General features: G+C 46.2%; 1 protein-coding gene across 1 annotated transcript in view; it reads left to right on the top strand.

Annotated features, from left to right (window-relative positions):
- The window catches only part of UBR4 (ubiquitin protein ligase E3 component n-recognin 4), a gene marked incomplete at its 5' end in the record, with an annotated part of 115,452 nt that extends 102,847 nt beyond the window's left edge, over positions 1-12,605 (top strand). The window contains 10 exons of the mRNA XM_082274031.1: positions 506-605; positions 754-972; positions 1,122-1,235; positions 1,341-1,483; positions 3,363-3,488; positions 3,569-3,763; positions 4,013-4,237; positions 10,090-10,180; positions 10,342-10,504; positions 11,811-12,605. Of these exons, the coding sequence (XP_082130157.1) occupies positions 506-605; positions 754-972; positions 1,122-1,235; positions 1,341-1,483; positions 3,363-3,488; positions 3,569-3,763; positions 4,013-4,237; positions 10,090-10,180; positions 10,342-10,504; positions 11,811-11,875 (1,441 nt within the window). The 3' untranslated portion in view covers positions 11,876-12,605. The remainder of the gene's footprint in view (positions 1-505; positions 606-753; positions 973-1,121; positions 1,236-1,340; positions 1,484-3,362; positions 3,489-3,568; positions 3,764-4,012; positions 4,238-10,089; positions 10,181-10,341; positions 10,505-11,810) is intronic.
- Between the last annotated feature and the right edge of the window lie 9,776 nt (positions 12,606-22,381).

The following is a 22,381-nucleotide window of genomic DNA, read 5'->3' as shown; positions in this document are numbered from 1 at the left end:
CGCTGGACAGAGATGGGGTTTAGGTAAGTATTAGAGGGGCTGGGGAGGCTACTACACAAAAGGATTTTTATCTTAATGCATTAAGATAAAAAACCATCTGCCTTTACAACTCCTTTAATTTTTTCTTAGTGCTGTAATTGTATCTGACAGTTGCAGTATAAAAAAAAAAAAAAAAAAAAAGCACACTGAAAGCTTATTTTGTGAACATTTTGCTGAGTAATCACCTGATTAGGAACCATGCTGATCGGTTCCTGATTATTATCGGAGCCCTTTCTGACTGCAAGCAACAACTTATATTGTTTTTGCTGCTAGCTGTCAAAGTGAGGACCTAGACTAACATATTGTCAGCACCAGGGCATCATGCAGGAGAATCTTAATCTACGGCTTGTGGCTCTAAAGGGGTTCAGCATGCAGTTTGCTTGGAGAAAAAGAGTTGTCAAGGGACTTTCTCTGGTGTGTACTGCTGTGTTTATGCGCAGTCCATTCATGAGTATTTTTCTTGCAGTCTGGATGCCGATATTTGGAAGAAATTCCTCTCTCGCCCACCTCTTCCCTACATTCTGCGGCTGCTCCGAGGATTGGCCACCCAGCACCTTCCCACACAGGTAAGCTTCATGCACGGCCAAGTGACTCGGGTCTCTTCCAGTGTGATCTCACTACCTGTACTTATTTGTGTCAGGGGGTGACATATCCAGACTCCAGCTTTACCTGAAGTATGTTGCAGCAGTTTTCATCTATGGTGTTGCTTCACAGGCTCTTATTGGCACGGATTCCATCACCAGCCTCCACAAGCTGGAGCAAGTGTCAAGCGACGAAGGGATCGGGACCCTGGCTGAAAACTTGCTGGAGGCGCTCAGAGAACACCCGGATGTCAATAAGAAGATTGACGCCGCACGAAAAGAGACACGCGCCGAGAAGAAACGCATGGCTATGGCTATGAGGCAGAAAGCGTTGGGGACTCTTGGAATGACGGTGGGTGACTAGGGAGCCAATTCAATAAAAATCTCTTAATTAGAATGAAAAACCTAATGTAAATAAAGTCTGATAACTCGTCTAGTTTTTTGTTCTGTGCTGGGTTAGGATTCTTGATGTCTGTTCTGATGTATCATCATGTCTTCCAGACGAATGAGAAGGGTCAGGTGGTCACAAAGACGGCTCTGTTGAAGCAGATGGAGGAACTGATCGAGGAACCTGGGCTGACCTGCTGTATCTGCAGAGAGGGCTACAAGTTCCAGGTACAGGGCTGTACTATATATGGGGGGGGGGGGGGGGGGCAGGTCTGTCCGAAAGGGTATTTTTATTGTGGTAATCTTTTTATCTTTTTTTTTTTTTTTTTTCAGCCCACCAAAGTGCTCGGCATCTACACTTTCACAAAGCGCGTCTCCCTGGAGGAGGCGGAGAACAAACCACGCAAGCAGCAGGGCTACAGCACTGTCTCTCACTTCAACATTGTGCACTATGACTGCCATCTTGCTGCTGTCAGGTAAGGATATAAGGATATTTAACCCCTTCATGTCAGTGGGCAATGGGCCACTCTATGCATGCTGGGGAGGGGGGGGGGGGTGGTATCAGTTTTCATGCACATATGGTGTAAATGAGAAGGCAGAGGTGTACCTGAACAATGAACTTCTCTAAGGCCTCGTTCACACCATGTGCATAAAACCTAATGGGGAAAAAAATGCCCAAATTTGACTTGCATAGAATATTTTAGAAAAACCAAATGATGGGCCCTCAAGGATATTCTTGTACCATAATTAATTGTTGGGCATCTCGAGTGTCAAAATGATACAAAAAAGGAAGGTGGGGGGGGGGAGTAGACCAGTACATAATGATGAAAAGACTAAATAAAAAGAAACTGGTTTGATATACTGCAACCACCCAATCCAAATAAAAAGTTCACTGGAATAGAAATAATTAATTGAAAACTCAAAATCACAGAACATGCATCAAAAAATCTGGCATGATGAAAAAACCCCACCAAGAACCAAACCACAACACGTACAAGACACACATTTATTCATGTATGTTGTAGTTTGGTTCTTGGTGGGGTTTTTTCATCATGCCAGATTTTTTGATACATGTTCTGTGATTTTGAGTTTTCAATTATTTCTATTCCAGTGAACTTTTTATTTGGATTGGGTGGTTGTAGTATATCAAACCAGTTTTTTATTTTTTTTATTTAGTCTTTTCATAAAATATTTTAGACCTCATTCGATGTGATATTTTCTACATCAGTCTCTGCAATGGCACAAAGAAAAATACCAAAAATATGTAGCAGAGTACAAATTGGCCTAAAATGATAACATTTGAAAGGGGGGGTGAATGTTGTATAGCAGAATAGCAGAAAGTGAAATAAATATATATATATATATATATATATATTTTTTTTTTTTTTTTTCTTTCTCAGAATTGTCGCTCTTTTTTTGTTTATGGCGCAAAAAATAAAAATCACAGGTGATCAAATACCACCAAAAGAATTCTCTATGGGGAAAAAAAGAACATCAATTTTATTTGGGTACAGTTTCGCACGACCGCACAATTGTCCAGTAAAAAAACGCAATGCCGAATCTCAAAAAATGGCCTGGTCATTAAAGGGGGAAATCTTCTGGTCCTAAAGTGGTTGTAAAGGTGCATTCTATGCATTAAGATGAAAAAACCTTCTGTGTGCAGCAGCCCCCCTAATACTTACCTGAGCCCCATCTACATCCAGCGATGTTGCAGGAGTGTCCCGTCTGCCCGGGACTCCCCTCATTGGCTGAGACAGCGGCGCCATTGGCTCCTGCTGCTTTCAGTCAATCAGCAAATAGGGGAGAAAGGGGGTGGGCAGCGGCTCCTTGCCTGAATGGACACAGGGAGCTGTGGCTTGGCTTGGATGCCCCCATAGCATAGCTTGCTGTGGGGGCACTCAACAGGAGGGAGGGGCCAGAAGCACCGAAGAGGGGCCCTGAGAAGGAGGATCTCGGCTGCTCTGTAGGTATAACATGTTTGTTATTTTTAACTAAAAAAAAAAACAGACTTTAGTATCACAGGTGTCCTGACATTTTATCAAAAATTTTATATTTTGAGACATGGGGGAGATTTTCTAAAACTTGAGAGTGCAAAATCCGGTGCAGCTCTGCATGGCAGCCAATCTGCTTCTGACTTCAGCTTGTTCTATTAGGCTTTTACCATAAAACCTGGAAGCTGATTGGTTTATATGCAGAGCGCCACCAGATTTTGCACTTTCCAGTTATAGTAAATCGACCCCGGAGAATTTTTGTCTCCTAAGGCCATGTGACTGTAGTGGGGGTGAATTGGTCCGTTTTTTGTGATTACACTTTTCATAGTTTGGGGCTGATTGTCCACATTCTGCTTGCACACAGGTTAGCCCGCGGACGAGAAGAATGGGAGAGTGCGGCTCTACAAAACGCCAACACGAAGTGTAACGGCCTGCTTCCTGTATGGGGGCCGCATGTTCCAGAGTCTGCGTTTGCCACCTGTTTGGCCAGGTAGGCTGTGTGCGTTTCTCCCTGTTATGTACTGGTCATAGTAGTGGGTGTCCATGTGCTAAAGTATGTGTTTTCTGTAGGCACAACACCTACCTGCAGGAGTGTACCGGCCAACGGGAACCTACCTACCAACTCAACATCCACGACCTTAAGCTGCTTTTCCTGCGGTTTGCTATGGAGCAGTCGTTCAGTGCAGACACTGGAGGAGGAGGGCGGGAGAGCAACATACACCTCATCCCGTACATCATCCACACCGTGCTATATGTCCTCAACACGTACGTATCCCAGTTATAACAATGGAGGTGTACCAGGTGCTTTCAGGTTTGGGGAGCTGTCATTTAGTCTTCTTTACACATGACGGTGCTGGGAATTGGCCACTCAGAGAGCCCGTAGCTCTGTGTAAGCACAAAGTCCTGACTTTGGGTTCTCATTGATGAACGGAGAAGGGAAGGTGGCTGTAAGCTACTACCATGGTTTACACTTTTAAATGTTAACTACTCTGGGTTTTTGTTGTCCCCTTCTAGAACCCGGGCAATATCCAGAGAGGAGAAGAACGTTCAGAGTTTTCTAGAACAGCCCAAAGAGAATCGGGTGGAAAGTGCCTTCGAAGTGGATGGGCCCCATTATTTCACTGTGCTGGCGTTACATCTCCTACCGACAGAGAAGTGGAAAACCATCCGCATCGAGGTGCTGCGACGGCTGCTGGTTGTCAGTCACGCAAGAGCTGTGCCACCGGGCGGAGCAAACAGGTACCTAACATTGGGGGTTTCCTGAAATCAATCAGTCTCCCCTTGCTTCATGTCCCTGTGTCATCTGGACAAGAAGTTGGATGAGCTGTTGTCACTGGGACAGGAACCCACAGATGGGGGGGAGGGACCAGTCAGAAGTTCTAACCCTGCCCACCAAAAATAGAAGTCCCAATTAAGCTTAAACCTACTGCCACCCCAAATGTAAGCCCTGTACTAACTACCCTGTAAAGGAAAGAGGTGTATAGTTGCCTAATCTAAGGGCGCTCCAGTGTAGTCCCTAGCAGCCTGCTTCAGGAGAGAGCGCAGCAATGAATGAAGAGCCTGGGCAGTGACATCACCGGGGCATGGGGCATCCATTATCCTCTGTCCCACCTCTCCCCTGAAGCTGGCCGCTGGTAGCCAATGGACTGACTGAACTGTAGCACCCTTATAGGTATTCTACATATTTGCAGGTTAGTATAGGACCTAGAATGGGGATGGGAGTAGGTTTTAAGCTTAATTTACCGGATTTCTACTTTAAATTTGTGTGTTTGTGTCCCCATTGGAGAAACGAAAACCTGTGTCCTGGAACCAACATGGCAGCATACATGTGGTAGTATACATGTATACATAGTACACTGCCAATGATTGGCGCCAGGAAAATTTTTTGTTTTAGGGTCCTTTCACACTAGCGGTGCGCTCAGCGGACTCCGTTTTTCGCAGCAGGGATCAATCCGCCGATCCTCTCTGAGCAGGCGGATGACAGGTCCATCTCTGCTTACTTTGCAGAGATGGAGCTGTCAGAGCCCCGCTCCTCTCTATGGGAGATCAGATGAAAACGGACCGCCTGTCCGTTTTCATCTGATCCTCCAGACGGATGGAAAATAGGGTTTCCATCCGTCTGGATTTCACAGATCGGATAGCAGCGGGTGTCAGTGGACATGTCACCGCTGACACCTGCTGCTCCATAAAGGTACATGGAGCATCCGAAAAACTGACAGGTGGACCCGATCGGAAATCCCATGTGAAATAGGCCTTAGGAAGTATTTAGGCTACTGTTGGTGACCTATTCATGTCTGTTGTGGTAAATCAGTGGCTACAGTTCTTTGAGTCAGTAAACAACCAGTTGAAGGACATTTGGAGAAAGTCTTGATGGTTGGTGATAGGAATGTTACACATTTAGTGCAGGGATAAAGAATTAAAGAATCCCAGGGATGGTGAGTCAATGGCGGTGCACATGGATCTTTGAGAACTCCAGGAAGGAGAGTGAGGAAGAGCCACAATGTAGATGAGTGACTGTTAGGTTGGCCCACTTTCTTCATTGTAAGGTTGGTATACAAACTCGGGTCTGGAAAAGAGCTTTATACCATTGATTAAAACAGAGACATGGCCAAAAGTTCAGCTTTACTGCCCCATATCTTTTTTTTTTTTGGTTCTTTAACCACCTGCTCAGGTTATGGCTTAAAAAAGAAAAAAGACAAATCTGACACAGACCTGTATCTGTGAAGGGTTGGTGTCCTTGTGGAGAATTGCTTGTGTTTGTCATTGAAGATTCCTCGAGGCGTTCACATAGGCTGGATGCTCAGACTGGCGGTGACTTCACAAGGTGTCTCTGGACTTTACAGCATCTCCCTCAGGGCTCTCGTGTTGCCCAGTAATTTTTCTGGTGACTTAGTAAATTGTCCCCAGAGACGCGGCATAAATCGTTAAGAAAACATGCAGTTCTTCCTGTCCCAGAGTCCTCCCACCTGGCTGACATTCCAGCACTGGGCGAGTCTGTCTGTCTGTCCTTGTAGGTGTGTGTGGTGTAATGAAGGCAGCTGCTCTCGATCCCTCCTTGTATTGTTTTCCTCCATATAAACAATGATTAATCGCCTTTAATTACTTTCTCTGTATTTATTAAAAGTTTTTTTGGGAACTTCAAGTTATGCAAAACGTTTTGAAAAGACACTCATCCATTAATTGCAATAATAAGGCGCCATTACGGAATGTTAGCTGATTAATTTCAAAAGAAATTTACATCTCATTAAATGTTTACTTTCTGTAAATGCTTCATTTTAACCCTGCTGCAAATATAATGTTAGGATGCACTGGTATATCGGCCGCCCAACATTATTGGCTGGAAATTGGGTTATTTGCGTTTTTGGCAATAGCAAAAAAGGTGTCGATAATGGCCACTGAAAAACACGCGTGTTTTCCGCGTTTATGGTGTGTTTTTCATCGGTCACGTGACTCAAAAACTGCTGCAGTTTCAATGGGGCGGTGCATTTTGCTGCACCAAAAAGGTGCTGATAATGGCCGAAAATTAATTCATATGCATTTAAATTCAAATGAATTAAAATGTCAATAATATATAATTTTCCCAAGTCCTCCTCCAGGACGGCCTTATGAGAGAGTGGCTCATGGTATAAAAAGGCAGGCACTATGCATGGTCCCTCAGTTATTGGGTTTCCTCTGGCCAGACAGGATGACTGATTTTTTTTCTCATCATCTGTCAGGCCTTCCTGCTAGGTGGCAGGGGCCTCCTGGGCTAATATCTGTGTCCCCTGGGGCAGTGTTCCTGGGTAGATGGAAGGATTAGCTTTGGCTCCCCTGGAGGCAGTGCTGTATCTTGGCCTAGGCCAACAAGGCCCAGGCCTAGGGCAGCACTTTGCAGGGGGGCAGCAAAAAAGCTGATGGGGCTGCACTGATATGCTGCTCTGATGGACACTGATATGTTGCACTGATGGGCACTAATAGACTGCACTAATGGCCACTGATGAGGCAGGACTGATAAGCTGCACTGATAAGGCAGCACTGATGGGCACTGATATGATGCACTGATAGGCTGCATTAATGGGCACTGAGAGGCTGCACTGGTGGCCACTGATGGGCTATACTGATGGCTACTGATGAGGCCGCACTGATATGCTGCATTGATGAGGATGCACTGATGAGCCCCGATAAGGCTGCACTGATGAAGCTGAACTTATGGGAACTGATGAGGCTGCACTGATGGGCACTGATAGACTTTGGTTGTGGTCTGTGGTTTACAGATGACAGGGCGAGTCATAAACAGGAAAAGGTGTGGCCTTTACAGGAAGGGGTGGGTCATATTTAAATTAGGGGTGCCCAAGTTTAGTCAGCCTAGGGCAGCACAAAACCTAAATACACCACTGCCTGGAGGTGTTGCCCAGAGGAGGCTAGGGGACCCTCTCTCCCCTGTGTTCTTTTTGGTAGGTCCTGAGAGCAGCCATTGTAGGAGGCTAACCCTCTCCCCTGTGGATTTAGTGCAGTGCACTTACCTGTAGCTTCCCACCCATGTGTTACTGTGACAGGCATGTGGTTTGGAGGCTGGGGGCGGAGTGCTGATGTCACTTCCAGTCCAGGCTAGTGATTTACTTCCGGTGAAAGTGATGCGGCGGAGACACCTGGCGGCCATATTAGAGGGGGCAGAAGCTGTAATGGAGTCCAGTTTGTCCCAGCAGGATGCGCACTGCCTGGGCATGCCGATCCACAGAGGGAGGACATGGGCTGAGCTGGGTGTTACCAGCTTATTTAAAGGACCCTGTCCTGATCTCCAGTTCCCTGCATGTGCATCATGGAGGTGGCTGCTGCTGAGGAAGAAGCTCAGGGGGGGGCGCAGGAGTATCCAAGCCCTAAGGTAGGAAAGTGATGACTGTGCATCATCTTATCCTTACCTGCCGCTCGGTGGAGGGGGCACTGTGTGGGGTGTTTTTAGTTATTGGTTGACATATCTGCTCCAAGAAAAGATTGGCCATGGAGTTCTATCCTCCCTATCTCAAAGGGAAAGCAGAGGGGGTCTTTACTCCCATATCTTTCTAAGGAAGAAACAGGAAAATTCAGACTGATCCTCAACCTGAAAATGTTCAACAGAACAGTCAATTACAAAAACTTCAAGATTGAAACCATCTTTGCGACAAAAGTTTACTCCAAAATTTGGAAAATTCTGTGGCTGGACGAAGGAAAAAGGCAAGATTTTCGGGTCTATTATTCTAACCGTACGGGATTTTCTAACAGGCTGGTACAGATTGTCTTGCATCCAACATCCTAAAAATGCAAGTGGCGGCATTATCCAGTTTCCTAGACTGAAGATTAGTGGATAATACTCTAATAAAGAGGTTAATCAAGTCAGTTCAAGGAAGAGACCTCAGCAGGAGAGTGAATTGCAAGCTTTAACAATAGCGGAACCTTACTGTTCCATTTTTCCAGAGAATTTTCACAAATTAGATGTCTGGAGGTGCCTGTTTATGCTAGATTTAAAGAACCAAATAATGGAGAAAGGTACCCAATCTGTTTAAGCTATATTCAGGTCCCAGGAAAGGACTAGGCGCCGCTAAAACCCCTATCGCAACCTATATGAAATCCGCTATTGAGGAAGCCTATTCCATAGCAGGACTGCCAGCTCCACCTAAGCTTGGTGCACATTCCACTAGAGCAGTGATCGGGAACCTTGGCACCCCAGATGTTCTGGAACATTTCCCATGATGTTCGATTACACTGTAGAGTGCATGAGCATCATGGGATATGTAGTTCCAAAACATCTGGGGTGCCAAGGTTCCCCATCACTGCACTTGAGCCTTAGCCACCTCTTGGGCAGAGAAAGCGGGGGACTACCCCGATCCAGATCTGCAAAGCAGCCACCTGGTCAAGTTTCCAGACTTTCGTAAGACACTGCCGTCTGGACCTTCTGTCATCAATTGACCAGGCTTTTGGGAGAAAAGTGCTTCAGGCAATAGTCCCTCCCTAACAGGTATTATTTCAATGATGTCAAGCTCATAAGGCCGTCCTGGAAGATGACTTGGGAAAACCAAGTTATTACGTGTTCACTTGATTTCCAGGAATCTTCCAGGACGGCACTGTTCCCACCCTATGGTTTTGTAATGGTTATTAGGGGTGTACATGTTAGGCCTTCAGTTATTTGTTATTACTGAGGGACCATGCATGGTGCCACTCTTATAAGGCCATCCTGGAAGATTCCCGGTAATCAAGTTAAAGGGTAATAACTTTTTTTTTTTTAACTGTCCGTTTCGATTTTTGGCCATGTGCATCCTGAATTTTCAGTTTCAGTCCAGAATTTTTATTTTAGTGCACCACTAAATTTTTTATTTTCTTTTTGCCGCAAGCCGAATACCTGCATTTGACTTGATATTGGCCTATTGCAATATCCTATATAGCAGAGAGAGGGAAACCGAACAAGGAGCCAATCAGCTATGCTTCAGTGCTCATGTGGTAAGAAGGGATATGCTGATAGGAAAATAGGGATGAGCTCATCAGTCTGCTACTTCTCCTTTCACATCCAATCACAGGCTAGGGAAGGACAAGACCTGGAAAAAGAAAATTAGAAGTACAAATCTTTTGGCAGGTAGAACAGCTACTGTGTAAAGTAAAGAATTCAGGTTTGACAATAGGATACATATATACATGTAATGTCCACAGTATCATTAATGGAGTACATATCTAAATAATGAACAATATAGTTCAAATGTCACAAATTATAAACAAAAATAATGTATAAAATCTGTAATAAGTTAGAGTAAATAGATAAAAGACGAAGGAAGTGAATTTGGTTTTTCCGTTCTATGTATGTAGCAGTTTGCCTGTAGTTCATGTTTAAACCCTAATGTCTGGCTTTCAATGACTTACTAAACCGTTTACTTGGTTTAAAATCTTAAACTGAAGAAAGAGGTTTCCTGAGACCCAGAAGACACCAGCTTGATGTGCCCGGCCTGTAGACAGAGAGATGGTGCCAGGCATTGAATGCCAGTGTGACCCGTTCTTATAGAGCCCAACGTTCTCCCCCAACGTTCTCCTCGAACATTCTCCTCCAACGTTCTCACCCAATCTATTTCTTTTTTTTTTCCCTCACATAGGTTGACTGATAAAGCGATAAAAGATTACGCAGTCTACCGATCCAGCCTCTTGTTCTGGGCGTTGGTGGACCTCATTTATAATATGTTTAAGGTAAGTCTTCCATTCAGATCCTTTCTTCATCAAAGGTTGTGCTCCTGCAGATCTAAAGAGTCCAAATGGGTGATTTCACGCCTGTATGCACGGGGGTTTAACACCCTCCGAATCCTTAGTGTGCTGAATGTCCTGACTTTTTTTTTTTTTTTGCATTGCAGAAGGTACCCATCAGTAACACAGAGGGAGGCTGGTCCTATTCCCTGGCAGACTACATTCGACTCAATGACATGCCTATCTATGAGGCCGCAGACAAAGCCCTGAAAATCTTCCAGGAAGAGTTCATGCCTGTAGAGTCCTTTTCTGAGTTCATCGATGTGGCTGGTGAGTATTCATCATCACAGACCAGCATTTGTTGGAGTATAGTGCAGGGGTCTCCAAACTTTCTAAGCAAAGGGCAAGTTTACTGTCCTTAAGGCTTTAGGGGGCCGTACTGTGACCAGTGGGAGTAGAAACTGCCCTGGCATCAGTGCCCCATCATTGGTGTCAGTGGGAGGAATAGTGCCCCATCATTGGTGTCAGTGAGAGTAATAGTGTCCCATCATTGGTTTCAGTGGGAGGAATAGTGCCCCATCATTGGCATCAGTGGGAGGAATAGTGCCCCATCATTGGTATCAGTGGGAGGAATAGTGTCCCATCATTGGTGTCAGTGGGAGGAATAGTGTCCCATCATTGGTGTCAGTGGGAGGAGTAGTGTCCCCATCATTGGTGTCAGTGGGAGGAGTAGTGTCCCCATCATTGGTGTCGGTGGGAGGAGTAGTGCCCCATCATTGGTGTCAGTGGGAGGAATAGTGCCCCATCATTGGTGTCAGTGGGAGGAATAGTGCCCCATCATTGGTGTCAGTGGGAGGACTAGTGCCCCATCATTGGTGTCAGTGGGAGGACTAGTGCCCCATCATTGGTGTCAGTGGGAGTAATAGTGCCCCATCATTGGTGTCAGTGGGAGTAATAGTGCCCCATCATTGGTGTCAGTGGGAGGAATAGTGTCCCATCATTGGTGTCTGTGGAGGAATAGTGCCCCATCATTGGTGTCTGTGGGAGTAATAGTGCCCCATCATTGGTGTCAGTGGGAGGAATAGTGCCCCATCATTGGTGTCAGTGAGAGGAATAGTGCCCCATCATTGGTGTCAGTGGGAGGACTAGTGCCCCATCATTGGTGTCAGTGGGAGGACTAGTGCCCCATCATTGGTGTCAGTGGGAGTAATAGTGCCCCATCATTGGTGTCAGTGGGAGGAATAGTGTCCCATCATTGGGGTCTGTGGAGGAATAGTGCCCCATCATTGGTGTCAGTGGGAGGAATAGTGTCCCATCATTGGTGTCAGTGGGAGGAATAGTGCCCCATCATTGGTGTCAGTGGGAGGAATAGTGCCCCATCACTGCTTCAGCCATAACTGTTAAACCACTTCAAACCCATAACGTAAATGTACTTTAGGGGGTCTTGAGGGGTTAAACCACCATCACTGTAATCCATATTTACTGCCCCTTTAATGCTGAAGTCACTTAATGGGACATTAAAAGCAAACGTTTGGCCCATCATTGCGTGTTTCATCCTTGCACTTGGCCCCGTTGTGGCAGGTGATGGTGCCAGGGTGTTCCCGCCAGCTTTCATCTCTCTCTCTTTGTCTTGCAGGGCTTTTATCTGAGATCAGTGACCCTGACGGCTTCCTCAAGGATCTTTTGAACTCGATCCCCTGAGCTTGTGGTGGAGCCCTCTGCTGCTTTTAGTCCGTGGATGTCTTTCTTCTCCTCCCCTGGGTGTTGCAGTGTTTTTTCCTCATTTTCTGTGCGTGCGCTTGTTGGTGGGGGAGGGGAGAGAACCTGCATTCAGAATCCCTGAAATCTCCTCTTCAGTGGACGAACATTTATTTTTATCTTGAGTTTTGCAACACCGCAGTGTCGGGTGGTCGAGGTTTTAGCGCCCGTTATCTCCGTGTGTTTTTTAGTGTGCATGAATTTTCGAATTTGTGGGAAACGGACAGCAAGAAACCAAAAGGATATCGAAAACTTTGCTGTGAGGCCGAGCTGCCGGAGGATTGCAACCTCTCCTCCCCCCAACTGCATGATGTATCCACCCCACCAAAGACAGAGATAATGCATGTCTACATTCTGTAGAAGTCTCCTGTGACATGCTGGCAGCCAGCAGAGGGCCCCGGCGAGGCGTCATTTGCTGCCCTCTGTGGCTCCCAGTCATGTGACGGGAGCACCCAATCACTTTTTAGATGTTAGTGACAATCTCGGTATCACGCGGTGCGGAATTGGTGACCAGAACATGGCGATTTCAGCACCTTCATGTCCGTTCGTGCCGCCGCTGTCGTCCTCCTCACTGGTGAAAGGATCCTCCGCCGTGCGCTGTACTGGCAGCCAGTAACATGTAACCAGCTGTTGTTCGCTTCAGATAAAATGTAATAAAAGCTTTCATTTCTCATCCCGAGTCCTCAGAGAGATGTGATTGGAGATAAGTGATTGATGCCGCTTAGAGCGGAAATGTTTCTGGACTTTATCATCTTCCATCATTTCATTACTCAGATTGTTGGATTCCCCAGCAAACACAAATGTACTAACAGCGGCGTCTGAGGGAAGAACCGCCTGCGGGTCCCAGCCGCTGGATTCCATTGGTCGCTTCCCCAGCGGACATAGCAGAGGTTGGAATTTAATTGGCTGTTACAAGGCAACACAGGCAGCTGTAGCTTCAGATACCACTGAATGAGGCCAGGGTCTGTGAAAGCAATGTAGCTCACCCATCAGCCAATAGGAAACGGGACAACATTTTGGTGGAGCTCTCTAAAGTGATACTAAAGCTTGGTGTTTTTTTAATTGAATTTAAAAAAAAAAAAACATGCCTATAATAGGGATCGACTGATATCGTTATTTAATTGCAGATACCGATATTTTGGTCATCGCGTATCGGACGATATTTTCGTACATTTAAAACATTTTTTTTATTTTTTTTTACTTGATAGGAACTCTTGTGGAGGGATCTGGGAGTCTAAAAGACCCCAAACCCCTCCTCTGCACTTAAAAAAGCATTAAAAACGCTAAGTTTGGCTGTTTAGAATGCTGCCATTTTTTTTTAATCTGGGGCCGAGTACCCGGAAGTGATATCATGACATTATTATTATACAGGATTTATATAGCGCCAACAGTTTGTGCAGCGCTTTACAATGTGAGGGAAGACAATACAGTTACAGTACAATTCAAAACTAGAGGGCCCTGCTCGTTAGAGCTTACAATCTAGCTATGGACACCGGTCATGACATCACTTCCGGGTTTTTTCATGGAGACCCGATCAGATCCAAATGCTGCTTTGATTGGGTCTTCGGCGGCCGTGCTGGCTGGTTGCCCGGGTCTCCCAGTGGGACGGGAGACCCGGGCGAGCCGCGGGAGGGGGCAGCTCCTTATAATGACAGCCGAGCGGCTTCTCAGCTGCATCGGTTGTCATTACAAGACAGCCGACCATCGGCTATTGATGCCAGTACCGGGGTGATGCCTCTAGCTGCAGCCATCACTCTGGTACAAGCACTTTCCGAATTATCGGTAATATCGTTCACCTTGGTGGCCAATTCCGATATATCGGGGAAAGTGCATATCGGCCCTCGATATATCAGCTTTGCCGATAATCGATCGATCCCTAGCCTATACTAACCTGCTCGGTGTAATGGTTTTTGCACAGAGCAGCCCCTGTTCTCTTGCTCCAGGCTCCTCCTCTTCATTGGGTGTCCCCACGGAAAAAACACTTTCAATAGGGACACGTGTGCGTCCTCTCTCCCAAGCCCTGTTGCTGCATCCATTGGCACAGACAGTGGGACTTTGCCCCGCCCCCTGCTTCCATTTCACCAAATTTGATGAAAGACAGCAGCAGGAGCTGCTGTGCTCGTGCACATCGCTGGATCGGATCGGGCTCAGGAAAAGGGGGGGGGGGGGGCAGCTGCAGCACAGGTTTCTTGCATCCTAATGCATAGAGTGCAAACCTTGAGGCTGTACAACCACTTTAAAGTGTGTTTCTGGCATGTTGATAAAGTAGTGCAAAATACAGCGACCTTCATGGTTGTAAACGCTAAGATCCACCTGCCCTCGGGTTACTGTATAGTGATTTCTCTTCACTAAATTACCTAATGATTGCTCATTTCACTACATTTTATTATTTCAAGATCATAAAAATGATGGTCACTCAACTTCCAATTGCCAACATCCCAATTTTAGTATATCCTTCAATATATGTAATTCCCATGGGACTTTAAAGGCAATATCCTCCAATAATCAATGTATACGATCAAAGCTTTACATGGCATCCTTATACCAAAAAGTAAAACTGTCTCTTTAACAGCAATATTTTGAACTGTCCTGGATGGGTTACATTAATAACTGCTGTATTTTACTATTATGTGCTGTGATTGGCCCACCGCTATCACATGGTACAAGGTACTGTGATTGGCCCAGGTACCCATGTGATAGCTGTGGGCCAATCACTATAAAAAAATCACAGCCATGTGCTTCTAACGCAGCAAAGGCTGGATGATGTACGTGATTCAGCCTGCCCGTGTTGCCCTGCCGCAGTAAATGTACTGTAGCCAGGTGGCAAGCGGTTAAAATCGCATATTGGCTGGCAAAACATAGTTACAGTGCCTTGAAAAAGTATTCACACCCCCTGAAATTTCCCACATTGTATTATGTTGCAACCAAAACCGTGAATGTATTTTATTGGGATTTTATGTGATAGACTGACACAGTGGCCATAATTGTGAAATGGAAGGAAAATTATACAAATAAATCTGTGAAAAGTGTGGCTGCATTTGTATTCACCCCCCGGAGTCAATACTTTGTAGAACCGCCTTTCCCTGCAATTACAGCTGCAAGTCTTTTTGGGGATGTCTCTACCAGCTTTGCACATCTAGAGAGGACATTTCTGCCCATTCTTCTTTGCAGAATATCTCAAGCTCTGTCCGATTGGATGGAGAGCGTCTGTGAACAGCAATTGTCAAGTCTTGCCACAGATTCTCAATGTGATTTAGGTCTGGGCTGTGACTGGGCCATTCTAACCCATGAATATGCTTTGATGTAAACCATTCCATTGTAGCACTGGCTGGATGTTTCGGGTCGTTGTCCTGCTGGAAGGTGAACCTCCGCCCCAGTTTCAAGTCTTTTCTTCTAAGATTGCCCTGTATTTGGCTCCATCCATCTTCCCATCAACTCTGACCAGCTTCCCTGTCCCTGCTGAAGAAAAGCATCCCCACAGCATGATGCTGCCACCACCATGTTTCACGGTGGGGATGGTGTGTTCAGGGTGATGTGCAGTGTTCGTTTTCCCCCACACATGCTTTTAGGCCAAAAAGTTGAATTTTGGTCTCCTCTGAGCAGAGCTCCTTTTTCCACATGTTTGCTCCTCCCCCACATGGCTTCTCCCAAACTGCAAACCGGACTTCTTATGGCTTTCTTCCACCAATGGCTTTCTTCTTCTCACTCTTCCATAAAGGGCAGATTTGTGGAGCGCACGACTAATAGTTGTCCTGTGGACAGATTCTCCCACCTGAGCTGTGGATCTCTGCAGCTCCTCCAGAGTTCCCATGGGCCTCTTGGCTGCTTCTCTGATGAATGCTCTCCTTTCCCGGCCGGTCAGTTTACGTGGACGGCCATATCTTGTTAGGGGCCCGCCCGGTCAGTTTAGGTGGACGGCCATGTCTTGGTAGGGTTGCTACACTTTTCACAGATTTATTTGTATCATTTATCATTTTCCTTCCACTTCACAATTATGGCCACTTTGTGTCGGTCTATCACATAAAATCCCAATAAAATACATTTTAGGTTGCAACATGACAAAATGTGAACATTTTATGGGGTGTGAATACTTTGTGCACTGTACATCCCATGTTGACAATATACCCAATATTCTAAAGCTGGGGAAGTGTGTTAGAAGACATCCAAGATGTAGCACTAATCAAATCACTCCCCTGGCTTGGACGCACTGACGCGTTTTAGGAGATTCCTTCTTCAGGGGTGTAGTGTGTATTATGGACTATGAAGTGGGTGCTCTCGTATGGAAAAGGCATGGGGAAATAGATGAGGGATGCCCACATATGAAATATGCTGCCGTTCTGGTGGCTTCAGTGAATACAAATTGGCCTCCCGGGGGGCGTGCTTGGGTTGGTCTATAGCTGGCAGAAGGTGGTAAGGGATTTTGTATTATGCAATTAACCTGGCTGTCTTGCTTCTTAGTCGATGATACACACTTTACCCCTGAAGAAGTAACTTCTGAAACATGACGGGTTCTTCCAACCCTAGGGAGTATTTTGATTACTGCTACATCTTGGATATGTGACCCAAGGTCAGTGCTTAGGGGTCTCCGCTCAGGTGGAGTCCTGTACAAAGGATGCCGCTGGTTTGTGAGGGTGAAGACTGGGGATGGGTGGATGCAGCTGGTTTGTGAGGGGGTGAAGACTGGGGATGGGTGGATGCCGCTGGTTTGTGAGGGTGAAGACTGGGGATGGGTGGATGCGCTGGTTTGTGAGGGTGAAGACTGGGGATGGGTGGATGCCGCTGGTTTGTGAGGGTGAAGACTGGGGATGAGTTTGCCCCAACCTAAGACATGCAGTCAAAGTGAAAGGAGGTTTTCTGGCTGCATTGTTGGCAAATAAAAGCAGGCTCAGCCCAATTCTTCAACGCCAGGCCTCCAACGCATTTCACCACACCCCTGGGGGCTTAATCATGTGATTTTAAAGTGACTGTTGTAATTTGTTATAAAGATGCTATGAAGAGTTTGCATCATATATATTGGAGGATATCGCCTTTAAAGTCCCACGGGAATTATACGCATTGAAGGATACACAACCTTTAATAAACTCCTCAGTTTCTGGTGTAGAGATTTCCCATCTCCTGATTGGAGAGGAGCTTCTGCACACCGAAGGCTTCTCCTGATGTTTCTGTTTTTGGCGTTTAATTAAGTTAATTGAAATAATTGTTGGTGGATGTCAGGTGTGTGCGCATAGAGCCGATGGGGATGAGTGTTCCTGTCTAATCTTCAAAGCCGGGGGTGGCTGTGGGGCTCTTCCTATGCCAGGATAAACCTCCACTTGTCAGGACGGGATGGTCCCATGTATGGCTGGGGGATGTTTATATGTACAGGAGCCAGATCAGAGTAAACTCAGAACAAACAGTACAGCAATAGGAGGGTAACATAAAGAAAATGGCTTAGGGGGTCCTAAAATTCTCACCTGTAGCAGAGAGCCCCTCACTTCCCATTTCATGACCTGTAGTAGCAGAGGAGCACCTCTCTTCCCATTACATGACCTGTAGTAGCAGATGAGCCCCTCTCTTCCCATTACATGACCTGTAGTAACAGGAGAGCTCCTTGCTTCCCATTACATGACCCATAGTAACAGGAGAGCTCCTTGCTTCCCATTTCATGACCTGTAGTAGCAGAGGAGCACCTCTCTTCCCATTACATGACCTGTAGTAACAGGAGAGCTTCTCATTAGATGACCTGTAGTAGCAGAGGAAGTCCTCCCTTTGCTACTACAGGTCATCTAATGAAAAGGGAGGAGCTCCTCTGCTACTACAGGTCATCTAGTGAAAAGCGAGGAGCTCTCCTGCTACTACAGGTCATGAAAGGGGAAGCAAGGAGCTCTCCTGTTACTACAGGTCATCTAATGGGAAGCGAGGAGCTCCTCTGCTACTACAGGTCATCTAATGAAGAGGAGCTCCTAGCTTCCCATTAGATGACCTGTAGTAGCAGGAGAGCACCTCTCTTCCCATTGCATGACCTGTAGTAGCAGAGGAGCTCCTCCGTTCCCATTAGATGACCTGTAGTAGCAGAGGAGCTCCTCCATTCCCCTTAGATGACCTGTAGTAGCAGAGGAGCTCCTTTATACATGATGCCTTATCATCCCACATCGGTGCCTGACCTCACAAATGCCCTTCTGGAAGAATGGTGAAACATTCCCATAGACACTCCTAAACCTTGTGGACAGCCTTCCCAGAAGAGTTGAAGCTGTAATAGCTGCAAAGGTTTTGCCAACTACGCCCTACGGACTAAGACTGGGATGTTATTTAAGTTCATGTGCGTGTAAAGGCAGGTGTCCCAATACTTTTGGTAATCTAGTGTATCAATCCAAAAGCCTAAAATATACATGCAAAGATGAAATTGAGCCCCCGGCATGATGCAGGTAAAACTACATGAAATGTAATAGAATCAAAATGCACTCACACTGAAGTGGGTTGAATGGGGGGTATATCACCAGGAAAGTCTTCCCCAGGATCCCTGAGTCATACAGGATTTAATTCTAAGGCTGGGTTCACACTGCCGCACGGAGCGGCTCGCAGCAGGGGGTCTGGGGCATCCTTGTTCTCCGTTTCAGGTCCAATTTCAGTCTAAATTTTTAGCTGAATTCCAACCTGAAACCGACCGGAGGACACACAGGAGCTTTGTGCAATTCTCTCTGGAGACATGTGAGCCGGCCCCAAAGAGAGCTCCTGACGTGATAAGGATGCGGGGATGCGATTCGCAATAGTGTGAGCCCAGCCTCAAACACTCACAAGGGCCGGCAGTAGGAGAGGAAACAAGCCAGGTGTAAAACTCTGAACACGGGAGGAACCTCAACCACAAAATATCCCAAGCTGGTGTGAAGAAAGAGGGGCTGTGATTGTATTGTTGGAGATGAAGTGCTTCCATCACGCTGATATGTTGCGGGCTGTGCCCCTTCATCACAATGTGTGCAGTTTATAGAAAAGGGGCCAAAAGTATATGAAATAAATGTGGTAAGAAAATGTGTGGATAAATATAATATGGGGAGGAAAGAGCTGCCAATTTTATAGCGTCACCACCATACCATATAAACAAAGTATAAAAGTAAATCGGCGCTGATTTCTCAGTGAGTGAACATCACCAGCAGAGTGTGTGGAGCTTGAGCGGCCATTGCACTCATTGGATTTGTTCACACTGGTGACACATCATGCTGGCAATTGAAGATTCACTCTACGCAATTGAAGCACTTTATTTATTATCTTGCACCGTTGCACATGGACACTTTTTTTTGAGGTCACAAAAGTGTGAAAGGGGCCTTCAGTAATTAATGCATAGCGTGCCCCCTTTCAATACACAGTGACCAGCGTGCCCCCTTTCAATGCACATGGACCAGCGTGCCCCCTTTCAATGCAGAGATGCCAGCGTGCCCCCTTTCAATGCACAGAGACCAGCGTGCCTCCTTTCAATGCAGGGATACCAGCGTGCCCCCTTTCAATGCAGAGATACCAGAGTGCCCCCTTTCAATGCACAGATGCCAGCGTGTCCCCTTTCAATGCAGAGTGAACAGCGTGCCAAGCCCCCCCCCCCCCCCCGACACACAGGAGCTTTGTGCAATTCTCTCTGGAGACATGTGAGCCGGCCCCAAAGAGAGCTCCTGACGTGATAAGGATGCGGGGATGCGATTCGCAATAGTGTGAGCCCAGCCTCAAACACTCACAAGGGCCGGCAGTAGGAGAGGAAACAAGCCAGGTGTAAAACTCTGAACACGGGAGGAACCTCAACCACAAAATATCCCAAGCTGGTGTGAAGAAAGAGGGGCTGTGATTGTATTGTTGGAGATGAAGTGCTTCCATCACGCTGATATGTTGCGGGCCGTGCCCCTTCATCACAATGTGTGCAGTTTATAGAAAAGGGGCCAAAAGTATATGAAATAAATGTGGTAAGAAAATGTGTGGATAAATATAATATGGGGAGGAAAGAGCTGCCAATTTTATAGCGTCACCACCATACCATATAAACAAAGTATAAAAGTAAATCGGCGCTGATTTCTCAGTGAGTGAACATCACCAGCAGAGTGTGTGGAGCTTGAGCGGCCATTGCACTCATTGGATTTGTTCACACTGGTGACACATCATGCTGGCAATTGAAGATTCACTCTACGCAATTGAAGCACTTTATTTATTATCTTGCACCGTTGCACATGGACACTTTTTTTTGAAGTCACAAAAGTGTGAAAGGGGCCTTCAGTAATTAATGCATAGCGTGCCCCCTTTCAATACACAGTGACCAGCGTGCCCCCTTTCAATGCACATGGACCAGCGTGCCCCCTTTCAATGCAGAGATGCCAGCGTGCCCCCTTTCAATGCACAGAGACCAGCGTGCCTCCTTTCAATGCAGGGATACCAGCGTGCCCCCTTTCAATGCAGAGATACCAGAGTGCCCCCTTTCAATGCACAGATGCCAGCGTGTCCCCTTTCAATGCAGAGTGAACAGCGTGCCAAGCCCCCCCCCCCCCCCCCCCGAGACCAGTGCACCTACCTGTAGCGGCGGCTTCTGTTCAGTCCCCCGGCATCTCCTCAGTCCTCCCGCCGCCTCCTCGGCCAATGGCATGGTTTTGCCTTTCGGCCAATCAGGAAGCGCGTATCGGACCCGCTTCCTGATTGGCCAGGAGGAGGATCCGTGTGACAATAGCGAATTTTCATTCGCTATTGTCACACAATGGGTGGGCTCGAGCGCACTGCTCTGCGCCCTGAGTTCACCCTTTGCTGAAGCCTATTAGACCCTCTGGCTCTAATCAGATGACTAAAAAAAAAAAAAAAAGCCCCATTGAACTCCATGCGTCCGGCGCCCCGCATGTAGATTAGGGGGCAAGACACATGGATAGGGGGAGCGCCGCCCCTGCGCCTCCAATGCACCGGCCGCCACTGTTTATTTATCTGTTTTGCACCTTTGCACATGGACTTTTTTTTTCTTGAAGAATGTTTTTCCACCATTTGTGCAATATACCTTTTTTTTATTATTTGTCTGCTTTTGATATTTTGATCTTGAGCGCGTACATCCATTAATTTGCACATTGGATTCTCAGTCTTTTTGTGATATTTGCACAATACGTTGCATATGGTCACCGTTTAGTATGCGATTTATGTTTTATTTGTCATTTTTTTTGTCATGTTGTATTAATATTGAACACAGTTGTGTCCTAATCTACTGTATTGCTGGTGAGGTTCACTCACTGAGAAATCAGCGCCAATTTATACTTTGTTTATAATGTACAACAAAATACTAAGAGAAAGATTGGGCTTTGTATGGGCAGTTGGAGAGAGGATGATCATGATTATTACACCATATAATTAATTAAAATTGCTCTCTTTATTGAGCAGGCATATATATATATATATATATATATATATATATATATATATATATATAGACAAAAAACAAAATATAACTACATAGAAAGACTGGATAAAAGAAAAACGCATATGTAGAAATATATTCCCATGGGGAATGCTGATACAGTGTATCTCATTAGATGTTACGGTCTCTAGATAGCATGGTCTAGGGTCCCCAGCAAGCCAACACATTTCGCAACAGGGCTTCCTCAGGGCCAGAGAGACCAAGGCAGACCAATATTTCCAGCTGCGATAGAGACCTTGGCAGACACATGCGTTGAGGGCAGATCAGTGCAGGCAGATATATGCAATAGAATAACTGCAAATATGTAGATTTTGGGGGAGAATTCACAGTCAGTATCCTCTCAAAATTATCACGGGAACCCCAAGATTACAGGCACCAGATAAGTTCCTCGTCTAATATTACATCAACATAAATGGGGTCTCTGTTAGAACCACTGTATACATGAGGCAGATGCTTCACAGAGTACACATTATATATCCATATGTATTGGCCATATCATAGACCTTGCCATCAAAGTGAGGGACTCCTTCCATCCATCTTTGTCACAGAGATCTGCCTCTGTTTATAATGTTTGTAGTGCGTTGCTTTGCAATGCTATAGCCGGTGTTGTGGCAGCTGATTCCGAATAAAAGGGTCTAAATTACTGCAAAGAGCGTCCGACCAAATATGTGTGACTTAGCTCATTCACATCCGGTGCATTGCATTGTGTGGCTCAGCATTGATTGGACCAAGAACACGCAATTGTTTTCTATGTATCCTGTTCACACCATAGATGTGGGTTGGGGTGAGTTGCATAAAAATTGCAGCATGTTTGGAATACGGTGCGTTCCAACACTCTGCTGTGCAAAGAGATGAATGAAGTGATCTGAAGTGAAGTGATAAACGTTACAATGTGTTGTAACCCGGGCCAGGACAAGGGGTGGGCAGGAGGGGGTGGTTGCCCTGGGTGCAATAGTTTATTGCAGGGATGGGGGGGTACCTTGACCTTAACCCTAAGGAATGGGGGGGGCGCTGTTCTTGCCCTGGGTGCTGGATGATCTTGTGCCGGC

Source organism: Pelophylax lessonae (assembly GCF_965119305.1).
Source record: "Pelophylax lessonae genome assembly, chromosome: 12".
Lineage (NCBI taxonomy): Eukaryota > Metazoa > Chordata > Amphibia > Anura > Ranidae > Pelophylax > Pelophylax lessonae.
This window is presented reverse-complemented; position numbering and strand designations above follow the sequence as displayed.